At 43.8% G+C, this 12,671-nt stretch overlaps 1 protein-coding gene and 1 long non-coding RNA gene across 3 annotated transcripts in view; one reads left to right on the top strand and one right to left on the bottom strand.

The window, feature by feature from the left end:
- Positions 1 to 12,671, top strand: part of FLT3 (fms related receptor tyrosine kinase 3) — a 178,815-nt gene that overhangs the window by 107,083 nt on the left and 59,061 nt on the right. For both annotated transcript variants that reach the window (XM_073583146.1, XM_073583145.1), the window contains exon 8: positions 2,217 to 2,361. In XM_073583146.1, coding sequence (XP_073439247.1) covers positions 2,217 to 2,361 — 145 coding nt within the window. The remainder of the gene's footprint in view (positions 1 to 2,216; positions 2,362 to 12,671) is intronic.
- On the bottom strand, positions 2,800 to 7,154 carry LOC141096494 (uncharacterized). The gene is made up of 2 exons (XR_012233694.1): positions 6,651 to 7,154; positions 2,800 to 3,889 (listed from the first exon to the last, which is right to left on the bottom strand). It is a non-coding gene; the product is annotated as an uncharacterized lncRNA (long non-coding RNA).

Raw genomic sequence — 12,671 nt, 5'->3', positions numbered from 1 at the left:
TTTTGTTAATGATGGATTCAAGAGGATTGTGCGAGACAGGCATATAGACTTCTCTGTCACTTAATTGTCTGTGGATTTCACTCAGATAATCTGATTTATCCATGATGACTAAGGCCCCACCCTTATCGGCTGGTTTGATGACCAATGATTGGTCGGAAGAGAGATACTCTAATGCTATCTTTTCTTCTTTGGACAGATTAGTGTGGTGGTGGAATTTACCCTGTTCTACCTCTCTATGAAAAACCCCTATGTCCCTTTCAACCAAACTGATGAAGGTTTCGATAGGTGGATTGTTCTTTGGAGGCATAAAGGTACTGTGTGAACGAAGACCAAGATCAGTAAATTTGAGTAGGCTCGTGGAAACCTGGTTCGTTGATCTAGATGGTTGTAGTGCAAAGTGTACCTTAAGTCTGAGGTTCCTGAAGAACCTCTGTAAATCCATATCAAGTTCAAAAAAATTTAACTTGTAAGAGGGACAGAATGACAGACCCTTCTGGAGCACAGACATTTGATTGGCGCTCAAATTTTTTGAGGAGATGTTTATCACCAGAGGTGCATTACCTGAGATCTCGTCGTCACGTTGGACCTGGTGTCTGTTTTGATGTCCCCGGTGGCATTGGCCGCCCCGCCTCATCTTCCTCTTATACGGCCTCGATTCTGGCCTAAAAAAGTTGTAGAGGTGGTGCTGTTTATGCCGGATCGGCTGTCCGTTGAACCTGAAGAGCTTCGTGAGGTTGCGGCGCCTGAAGGGACGTTGCATGTCTCGCCATCCGTAGACTCTGTTTTGTAGATAATCCTCGGTGTCTCGTAGGAACTTTGATCTCTTTTTCTTTTCCAATTCTGTTCTGTGAATAAGTAAGTTCTCCCGGTTTTTGAGCTTCAGCTCTTGGAATTCTTCTTGGGTCATAGTGGCTGAGAGTTGGTTTTCTATGGCACATATTTGCGAGTTGACACTTTCTAAATTTTTCTGTAAAAAAGATAAAGTTAGTGTCATCAGATCAAACGAACATTTGTTCAAAATCTGATCAAACTTCGTGCAGTATTCCTTATCCTCTTTAAAGAAGGTGGGTTGAAGGGGTACTCGTAGGCCCCTGGGGATACGTAGGACTCGTAGGTACTCAGCTAGGGTTATGGAATGAAGCTCCAAATTCACAGCTCTTCTAGACTCCCTCTCAAGGTCTCTGTTTTTAATTTCCCTGATGGGAGTTTGAAGGAAATCACTTGAAGCAGTTATCTTAGAGATAATCTCGGCCGTTTCTGTGGCATTGAATTAGAAGGTTTCACTTGACATCGTTAGGAGGTGCTCTTGAGACAGAAAATTGACTGTAGTAGAAACACCAAGGCACTCTCTCAAATATGCTGTAGCAGGTGCACAAGTAGGGTCTCCATTCAATGCCACGGAAACGGCCGAGATTATCATGAGATGTATTTCATGAGATGATGAACATAGACAGGTATTTATATATGTAGATTGGTAATACAATAAATTGTTTTGATAAGTAGTGTATAAGTAAATGTTTTCCAGTTGAGGTGCCACCTGCAGGTCATTGTGTCTTGCTGCAGGTTTATGAAAATGAATGTTTAAACTGTATTTAGTGATAAAATCGTGAATGTGTGGTTTATTTGGCTGTTTTCTTGCTGAAGGGAGAAAGCTTACCTTTCAAATGGTGAATTGTGGGGTGAAGTAATCAGCGAAAAAGCAGTGCATGTTTACAAACGTGTTGGTAGTGTGCTTTGGGGTACTGTGGTGCCACCTGCAGGTCATTTTTCCTTAATGCAGGTTTATGAAAATTTATGTTTAAACTGCATTTAGTGATAAAATCATGAATGTGTGATTTGTTTGGCTATTTTCTTGCTGAGGGAGCAAGTTTACCTTTCAAATGGTGTATCATTTGTGTGTGTGGGTGCAGTATGAACGGAGATACAAAGGAATCACTGAAAAACAGTGTTTAGAAATAATAGAATAGATTTGTAAGAAGTAGAAAGCAAATCCTTGCTAATCATTGATACGATTTGTTCGGTTACCCATACCAAGTTTGGAAAGATGTTTTCCCCCTAATGTTATGGTGATGTCTCTGATTCCATGAAAGAAGATGATATAAGATTGATCAATTCAACTACTCCATTGAATAAATAGCCAAACTTAATTGTTAACTGTAAAATTGAAAATGTTAAGACACATCACTAATTTATGTTAATAAATTATTCCATTATAGATGCAGTCCTTTAATAAAAGCATTTACGGGCCAGCTGCGGATATGACAAGAGTGTTGTTTGCGTCAATAAAAGGAGGGAAAAGCAGGAACATCACATGTACTTCAAATGTTCATCAAAACAAGTCTCAAAGCCTTAAAGTGATAGGTAGGAAATGTTTAAAAATGATAAAAATGAAACGTAAAAATAAGTAAACTATAATTAATGTAAAGTCAGGGTTTTGAACATTTTACAACATTTGGAGCCATTAAACAAGTTGCCTGAGTTTGCTACAACATGACATAACAATGTCCCGTGATCCCGGGAGAACCAGTGATTACACCGTTGCAACAGTGCCAGCACTGAAGGTGAGTACAAGTGTTATTATTTTACTGGAGGGAAACATATAGATTCAGAAGGGTGTGTCCGAGTAGTAGACAACCCCTTTCATTTCCCAGAGGAGCAATGCATGGCCTTTAAAGTGAATCTGTCACCGGAAATTTGCGGGCTATGTAAGCGCCCTGTGTCTGGTCCGATGGGTGTAAGAAAAAGTCCTACTGAGAGCTGGAAGAGTCGGGAAGAAGTTCCACAGACGATCTCTTATCAAGCTGAGGTTGAAGGTTTATTCGGAGATACACAGCAAGACAGATACAGAATAACAGAGGAGTTGGAATATGCGGGCAAAAACAGGAATACAGACAGGCAGAGATTCGCTAGGAAGTCTGGCGATGATAAGGCTCTGTGCCCTGGCCATGGTGAGGCACAGTGGCATGATGGCGATGGAATGGCCCCGATCGACAGTAACAGGAGCTTCTTATACATTATCAGAACAAAGAAAGCTGCATTTTGCCGCAAAGGGCGTTAACATTATAATTCTAAGGCGTTTTCATGGTAATCTACAGAAACGTGGTTTAGAACAAAGAATATAATGACATAATACGAAGATATTAATTAACATTTCTTCAAGCAACACTAAAACCCATAAGTCATTGGTATCTATGGCTACTGTCCTAAAATCTTATCATTGTCTCCAGTCTAGGTCCCTAAATTCTTACATCCTGACATTTTAACTACTCTACTCTTCGCTACCACACTATCACGTATAAGCATACTGACCATATATTTGGTAACCTGTGACCCTATTGATTGATCCAATCTTCCTCTACGCACATCGGCTGAGGTTGCTAGGAGACATGATCTCATTTTCCATCCTCCATTTAATACATTTTATCAGCTCTTTTGTAAAAGTTGAATCTTCTCTAACTTTCAACAAAATGGCTGCTAGAGACAACATGGCCGCTCAGTATATTATGACTGACCATTCTCTTACAAGTCCCCCTCTTGTACTCTATCCAGAGTACAACATACAGTACTGTAATATTCATGGGTGAATTATTGAAAATAAGAATATGGAGGTAATTCAGCACTTTATGCACGTGTGTGTGTAAGGCAAAAGTCCCTAAAAATAAAACAAACACATAATAAAAAAAATAATTCAAATAGTCCCGAAAAAAAATAAGTTGCACAATAGTCAAGTCTTTTGGTCTATTTCTTCTCATTCTTTGTCTTCTGGATTTTCCTGATCTTCTCCCCCTCTCACACTATCAGAGTCCCACTGTATAGTGTGAAACATCTTCTCCTGATCATCCAATAGGTTCACGGTCCCAGGAGTCGAATATGAAAATCTTCAGCTGACCTGGAGGAAATAGAAAAAAAAAGCGGAGTATCAGTCCTTACCAGAAATCTCAGTAAAATAATTAAGAAGTCTACACTGATTGATATGAACCATTTTAATCACCTTTTTAGCTTGAAAATTTGAGCAAAGACTTAACCATTGTTGTTGGGATGTAAAGCACTAGTCTATCATTAACCCGTTTGTAGTACAAGCACTCCCTCTCAATGGGCAGGGACTCAAGGGAATTGAACAGAGATGAGTCTCCATCCTTCTCCTGTGCTTTTACGAGATATTGAAGAGAAGAATAAACAAGGGGGGGGCTCTCGGGGTTTTTTTTAGTAACTGCAGCGATGACTTCTTGGGGATATTTGTCCTCGCCTGTGAGTGCAGCTTCCCTGGCTGCGTGATCTACATATGCATTGCCAAGGATGTGAGGGTCAGGAATTAGCCTTTGGTGTCCTTTAATTTTGCAGAAGGACCATAATTTTGGGAATTCTTTACCCCGTTGCTCAATTTGTTTTAGAATGTCTGCATGCTGCAAGGGCTTGTTCTGAGAATCAACCATCCCCCTAAGGGCCCATACATTAAGATATAGAGTGAGTGACGACACGACATATGCGCTATCACTGAAGATATTCATTGGCTCTGGACACACGAGAATGACCTGTAGAGCTGCTTCCAACTCAGCTCTTTGAGCGGAGAAATGACCAGGGAGTTTATACTGCAGCAGCAATGGCTTAGCTGGAAACCACACAGCGAAGCCTGTGACGTAATGCCCCTCATGCCAATAGCAAGCTCCGTCAATATAGGCACAGGGGATTCCCTCTTGAAAATCTGCTCGGAAGGGAGAGGGAGTAACATTAGCCTGTTCAATTTGACAAATGTGACTTTTTCCTGCATACTGCATCATCTGGGCTAAGTGATATTTCTCACCTACTTCAACTTGTAAGTCTCTAGTCTCAAAATCAATGATCCATTGGGCCATTCTCTGTGAATTAATACCTGAAGCTTTTCCTTTCAGCAAAGTTTTTAAGGTGACATGTGGGGTCTGTAGAATTAAAGGAGCAAATTCCACTATATGCTTCATTTGATTCATAGTCCAGTGCACGCCCAGTAGGTGCTTCATGCACTGAGTGAATCCTTTGTCCATGGGGGTCAGCAACCTAGAGTAATAACCTAGGGCATACAACTGACTAGACACTTCTGAGCTTTCTTTGGGCCATTTTTGTAGGAGCACAGAAGAAATAGAGATATCACCGGTGTGAGTCTGAATGTAGAAAGGCTGGGAAGGGTCAGGGTTAACCAATGCAGTAGCTGCCGTAAGGGCGCGCTTCAATCCCTCAAAAGCCTGTAAGGCGGTTCCCTCTACATTAACAGGGTCAAAGTCATTATCAACATTTTTCAATAAATCATACAGTGGTTTAGCCAAATAAGCAAAATCTTCAATGAATTCTCTGGAAAAATTAATAAGACCCAAAAATTTTCTGAGTTCAGTAATATTAGTTGGTAGGGGAACAGCTTGAATAGCTTTAACCCTATCATGCATGGGCTTCTTTCCTTCTGCTGAGACAGACACACCCAGAAATTTAACCTCTGATTTCATCAATTGTACTTTATCTAGACTCATTTTGAGTCCTGCCTCTTGTAAAGCCTGACAAACATTTTCAAGGGTTTCTCTGTGTTCACATTCATCAACAGTTTGAATCAATAAATCATCCCCATACTGTAAGATTTTGTCTCCGTAACCAAGGGATTCTAACATCTGAGCCAATGCCTGATGGAAATACACAGGAGAACTGTGAAATCCCATGGGCAACCGCGTGCGAAGCGGAAGGCAGATTCAGGTGTTAGGGGTACTGAGAAAAAGCCATTTGCAATATCCAAACAAGAAAATACTTTACAATCACTCCTCAGCTGCGACATAACTTCAGGGACAGATGCAACAAGGTGAGCAGCTGAGAGAGTGTACTTATTTACAAGTCTCAGGTCTACTACCATTCGAAAACTGCCATCTTCCTTTTTTACAGGTAAAATAGGACTGTTACATGGAGAATTTCCTTTCACAACAACACCTTGTTTCTCCAATTCACTGACTGCTACCCTTATGTAAGGGATGGCGTCCTCCGGAATACGGTACTGACGCTGGAAAGGTGGCAGTTTTTCACCATCAATTTTAACCTGAGTTTGCATTAACCCACAATCAGTTTTCTTTGAGATCCACAATTCAGGGAACTTTTGCTTCAATTCATTCTTTAAAGCATCATTGTCAGTGTTTTCAACATTTTCATTAGCACCTAATCCGAAGCTAGCAATGGGTAATTTATGACTCTCCTCCTCCTCTACAGGGACAATTACAGAACAGATAGTGGCTTCTTTCTTCCGCCACAAGACTTTGTTACATAAATCAACAACAATTCCCATTGCTCCCAAAACATCAGTTCCCAAAATAGTGTACCGTAACTGTGGGTTTACCCAAAAAGCGCATCGAAGACCCCTTTGCTTCGATCCCCCTGTGTCCTGAAATTTCAGGTTTACTGGACGACTTTTTTCTGCTTGAATACAGGAGTCCTCAAATTCTACAAAAGTGTAGTCTCAGGCAGTCCAGGGGGTGACTGCAATTTGTGTCGCGTTATTGAAACTGAGGCTCCTGTATCGATGAGGATGTCTTCCCAAGGCAGCCCCTCTATTCTCCCTCTGACATAAGGTCTACCGTCCTTGCCCAGGGAAAGGGGGGCAAGGAGGGTGAGGGGAACAGGGGGAGCACTCCATCAATCAGTGTTACCTGCCGTGGGAAGCCCGAAAAATCCATCATCCCCATCTGGGCACGGCTTCCGTCCAACAGCTGCCACCTCCGCCCCAAAGAGATCCTTAGTCAGGGTCCGGTCCTCATGTTCCCGTAGCTCCTTAATCAGCGGAGCATAGGGACGAGGAGGAGTGACCCCTCCCTGAATAGCATGGACCTCCGGGCGTGGATGAGTGAAAGCTATTGGGGAGGGAGCAGGAGCAGAAGGCTCCTGTGAGACTGGGTTAACCATTTGAAGACCGTTGTACTGCTGATACTGCCTAGGGTCATTCACTGCTGGATACGGAGGTCTAACTCCGAAAGGTGGTCTAGAGAACTCCTGGGTCTGTTGGGGGTTAAATGGTGCCCGGGGTTCTCGGGGTACAATCCCTGGCTCAAAGTTGGGACAAAAACGTCTAACATATCCCAGATGTCCACGAAAATAACACAAGGGGGGACCTCTCATAGGATCCTGTGGGGGCTCTGCCGAACGGGACCTGCCCATTCTCAGCAGCTGCGCATACCCCACCGGAACTCCTGGCCTCCCCTAATCAGCAGATACACCCCGAGGTGAATGGCATGCAAAAACATTAGACTCATCACCCCTCACCTCGGATTGCATCGTCCTAACAAAACACTCACTTACTTTCCTCCCAATTAGGCAACATTTTTTTAATAAATTTAAGATGGACCAGGAACATTTGGCCTGGGATTTTTCTCTCGGGGTAGAAGCAGCATCACACCTAACCTAGGGTCTGCATGTGCTGGAGCTGTTGGGACAATATATCTTTCCTCAACTGTATCTGCATAAGCTGGAGCTGTTGGGACACTATATCTTGTTATGTACTACTTCACTCATTCTCCTAACTCTCTTCTCCAGTCTACAACTGTATTTACATCAGCACTGTGTTTCGAAGCTGCAGTGTCCATCTGTGACATAACTGCTCTCAGCTGCTGCTGCTCGCACCCCTCCTCTCTGTGCTTCGCTGCTAGCTCCAGCATCTCATTCAGCTTTTCTGATCTCTCCCTATACGCTGCCCCTCCCCGGGTGAACATGTTAACATATTGTTGTGTAGACTATTTATCAAGAGCCTGATCAAAGGTTATGACTGTCTTACACAAAGCCACTACTTGGCTATTAGCTTAACCTAGTGAATTCTTTCTATCCAGTTCCCTGTTCTCGGTGGTAAACCAACGCATACAATTTAACCACGTGGTTTCCACATTAACCCCCTCCAGCTGGGGTGTGCCAGCATATTTCTCTGCCTGCTTCCGTAACCACTCCATATTTACAGTGGTCTACAAGGACGAGTTTTACTCTGTCCTAGTATCAACAAATGCAATTTAAGCAAAGTTAGATACTCACACCTCTCAGATGGAAGACCTCGCTGCAGCTGTTTGGGGTCGACCAGATATCAAAAGAGGTGCAGCCGTGATTCCAGCCTCACTCGTTACGCTTGCCAAGCGTCTCCCCACGCCCTTTTAAAGCTTCTTGCTACCCGGCACAACAAATTCTCACGTCCTTGTAGATAGCTTCTTCTTAGTTACTCATCTTTTTATAGTCTTTCTCTTTGTCCGTGGTTTTATTATAAAAAAATCGGGCAGGCGGTTTCAGAGCGATCACGAGAGGTTCTCCTTCAGGCTGGCTTCCTTTGACCGGTTTAATGTATGGCCATACGCGTTTTTTTATTTTTTCTTCAGTCTTCTAACCTCCAAGCCCTCATCTGCAGCTTCTTCCGGTGGTCCTTCTGGAGGCAGCTCTCCGGAGCCGCTCCTCCTGGCTGGCAATCGCCACTTGTAAGAAAAAGTCCTACTGAGAGCTGGAAGAGTCGGGAAGAAGTTCCACAGACGATCTCTTATCAAGCTGAGGTTGAAGGTTTATTCGGAGATACACAGCAAGACAGATACAGAATAACAGAGGAGTTGGAATATGCGGGCAAAAACAGGAATACAGACAGGCAGAGATTCGCTAGGAAGTCTGGCGATGATAAGGCTCTGTGCCCTGGCCATGGTGAGGCACAGTGGCATGATGGCGATGGAATGGCCCCGATCGACAGTAACAGGAGCTTCTTATACATTATCAGAACAAAGAAAGCTGCATTTTGCCGCAAAGGGCGTTAACATTATAATTCTAAGGCGTTTTCATGGTAATCTACAGAAACGTGGTTTAGAACAGAGAATATAATGACATAATACGAAGATATTAATTAACATTTCTTCAAGCAACACTAAAACCCATAAGTCATTGGTATCTATGGCTACTGTCCTAAAATCTTATCATTGTCTCCAGTCTAGGTCCCTAAATTCTTACATCCTGACATTTTAACTACTCTACTCTTCGCTACCACACTATCACGTATAAGCATACTGACCATATATTTGGTAACCTGTGACCCTATTGATTGATCCAATCTTCCTCTACGCACATCGGCTGAGGTTGCTAGGAGACATGATCTCATTTTCCATCCTCCATTTAATACATTTTATCAGCTCTTTTGTAAAAGTTGAATCTTCTCTAACTTTCAACAAAATGGCTGCTAGAGACAACATGGCCGCTCAGTATATTATGACTGACCATTCTCTTACAATGGGCGGTGTTTCTTCTTCTTTTCCCCACCCCATCTGTGGCCGCCATCTGCGATATTTTCCGGAATCATAGTAGTTCTCCATATTTCGCGTGTCATGATCTCAGTGCGGGTTTGACTCGCACACGTGGGGTTAATGTCTGGAACCAGTGCAGATAACTGACCGTTAAGTTTTTGGGTTTTTTTTTCTTTCTCTGCTGAGAAATATGGATCCCCTACAGTGCGGGTGAGTCCCTGCTCAGCGGAGGCTGCACGCCGCTGCTGACAGGATCCTGACATTAATCATGTACGAACCGTTCTCCAAAGACTGAGGGAAAATCATCTGTATGCCAAATTGGAGAAATGTGTGTTTTTTGATCAAGAATTGTCTTTTTTGGGATTAACTGTTTCCTGTGAGGGTTTTCGCATGGACCCCAAGAAGGTGCAGGCCTTTGCAGATTGGGTGCAACCCCGAGACCTTAAGGGTCTTCAGCGCTTCTTGGGGTTCGCCAATTATTACCGCAAATTTATTCGGGGGTTTTCACAGGTGGTCAAACCACTCACAGATCTTACTTGCAAAGGTGCGGATGTGAGAAACTGGTCCTCGCTTGCAAAAGAGGCCTTTGCGACCCTGAAAAGAAGCTTTATGTCTGCTCCCGTGTTAGTACAGCCAGATCCATCCAAACCATTCGTCGTGGAAGTGGACGCCTCTGAGGTGGGGGTGGGGGCGGTGTTGTCCCAAGGGCCTGCCACTCTAACCAACCTCAGGCCATGTGCTTTCTTTTCCAAGAAGTTCTCTGCTGTGGAAGGAAATTACGACGTAGGCAATAGAGAGCTTCTTGCGGTCAAATTGGCGTTTGAAGAATGGAGGCACTTTTTGGAGGGGGCCAGTCACCCGGTTATGGTGATCACGGATCACAAAAATTTGTCATACATTGGGTCTGCTAAAAGACTAACGCCCAGACAGGCCCGTTGGTCACTTTTGTTTTCCTGTTTTCAGTTTACGATTACATTTCGTCCAGGGTCTAAGAATGTCAAGGCTGACGCCTTATCGCGCAGTTTTCAGCCGGTGTCGCCCCCTGAGCCACTGTCCTCCATTCTTCACCCAGGGGTTGTGATAGCAGAGGTCTCATCTGAATTGGAACGGGAGATTCAGGGGGTCCAGTCGCGAGCCCCGGCGGCCAAGCCAGAGGGGAAGTTGTTTGTCCCAGAGCAACTTCGCCTAAAACTCTTGCAGGAGTTCCATGAATCGAAGCTGAGTGCTTACCCTGGTATTTCAGCCAAGCGTCTGGCGGTGGCTAGGATCTTTTGGTGGCCTACCCTTGGCTCGGACGTAAAAAAACCCCAAAAAACTTAACGGTCAGTTATCAGCACTGGTTCCAGACATTAACCCCACGTGTGTGAGTCAAACCCGCACTGAGATCATGACATCGCGCGTGCGCAAAGCAATCTTGCCTTGCGTATGCGCAGTATGCTCTGCCCAACTGCGAAATACTTCTGGGACATAGTGTACCGGCGCATGCACGTAATGATTTTCGGCTTTGGCCGCAGTTGGGCAAAGCATGCTGCGCGAGCGCGATGCAAGATTGCTTTATGGAGAACTACTCTAATTCCGGAAAATATCGCGGATGGCGGCCATGGATGGAGTGGAGAAAATAAGAAACACTGCCCATCGGACACGACACAGGGCATTTACATAGCCCGCAAATTTCTGGTGACAGATTCCCTTTAAGTTTCCTTATGCCAGCTTGACACTCTTCACAAGGAGAAGCATTCCCCCATAGACCTCTATTCCCTTAAAATATAGCAAATCAGATCAAAATGATGCCAATAAAAGCTACTTCTCATCCCTTAAAGGGATTCTGTCACTGAGTTTTCACTATGTAATCTGACAGCAGCATTATTTAGGGGATATAACCCTGATTCCAGAGATGAGTCACTTCTTCTGGAGGCAGCCGTTATGATAGTCACTGATTTCTCTGCTTCAGATCTAGCACAGCTCAGAATGCTGAGCCCTGTATAACACCGCTGATTGGCAGCTTTCTGTGTACACTGTGCATAGGCAGAAAGCTGCTAATCAGGGGTGGGAGCAGTAGTTGTAATGATAATCTGTTGACAAAACATTGATTTTACTGACCTTACAGCACACATAGCTGGAATCAGGGACTCTGTCCCTACATTATTTAGTTCTCAGATTAAGTAACAAAAAACTGCTGACAGATTCCCTGTTAAAAAAAACAAAAAACCAAAACAGAACTTTGTATTTTTAAGGATGCTGTGATTCCATTTTTTTTATTCTTTAGTTTATTTTTTTAGCCCAGCTGAAGAATTTGAACCGAAGTGCGCTCCTGATTATTAACACTTCGGTTCAGTGGCTTGGATGAGCTTTTGGTTTAAACTGTGTGCTTTCTGATGCAGCAGGTAGAAGCATCGCAGAAGTGCAGGGACACTGGAGCTTGGCAGATCCAGCAACGTGCCTAACTTCAGAGCAGCATTTGCAACAAGCAGTGTACAATAGAAATAAAAATCCCTCTTTTCCTAATAACTGAAGGGATTTTTAATTAGGGCTAAATTGCAAAGTTGCATGTTTGCAACTTTGCAATTTTATTTATTTATGGTGTTGATAAAACCCCTTTAAAGCCACGTTCACGTGTTCAGTATTTGGTCAGTATTTTACATCAATATTTGTATGCTAAAACCAGGAGTGGGTGAAAAATGCAGAAGTGGTGACGTGTACAGATGGGCGTACTTGAATAGTAAAGTTAGGCATCCGTACCGTTCGGGCATGGACATCGAACACGGACTTCACCAGAGAGTCTGTGTTATTGTTCGGGTTCGACACCCCGAACACTGGGTGTTTCTCGACTGCGCAGAAAACAGTTTCTGATCGGCAGTAAAGTCATTACTACCGGTTAGACTGCTGCGGTTCCCACGCTGTCAAATGACAGCGTGAGTCCGCAGCTGTGATCGGAGGTAAAAAGTTTACCTCCGGTCACTAGCATCGGCTGATGGGACTACTGCTCTTGCTGTTATTAGTGGCAGCAGGCACGGCTGATGGGAGTAATAGGAGTACTCATCAGCTGCCGCCTGTGCTCTAAATAAATAATACAAAATAAATAAATAATTTAGAAAAACAGTGTGAGGTCCCCCCAACTTTTGACAACTAGCCTTACTAAATCAGACAGCTAGGAGCTGGTATTCTTAGGCTGGTAAGGGGCATGGATATTGACCCCCCAGCCTAAAAATAGCAGCCTGCAGCCGCCCAGAAAAGGAGCATCTATTTGATGCACCAATTCTGGCACTTTGCTAGGCTCTTTCCACTTGCTCTGTAGCGGTGGCAAGTGGGGTTCTTATTTGTGGGGTTCATGTTACCTTCGTATTGTCCAGTGACATGAAGCCCACGGCTCAGTAATGGAGAGGCGTCTATAAGACACCTATCCATTACTAATGCTATAGG

The sequence above is a fragment of the Dendrobates tinctorius genome, unplaced genomic scaffold (genome assembly GCF_039654945.1).
Source record: "Dendrobates tinctorius isolate UK_male_01 unplaced genomic scaffold, ASM3965494v1 ptg000075l, whole genome shotgun sequence".
NCBI lineage: Eukaryota > Metazoa > Chordata > Amphibia > Anura > Dendrobatidae > Dendrobates > Dendrobates tinctorius.
The sequence above is the reverse complement of the archived record's forward strand: the minus strand, read 5'-3'. Positions and strand labels throughout refer to the sequence as shown.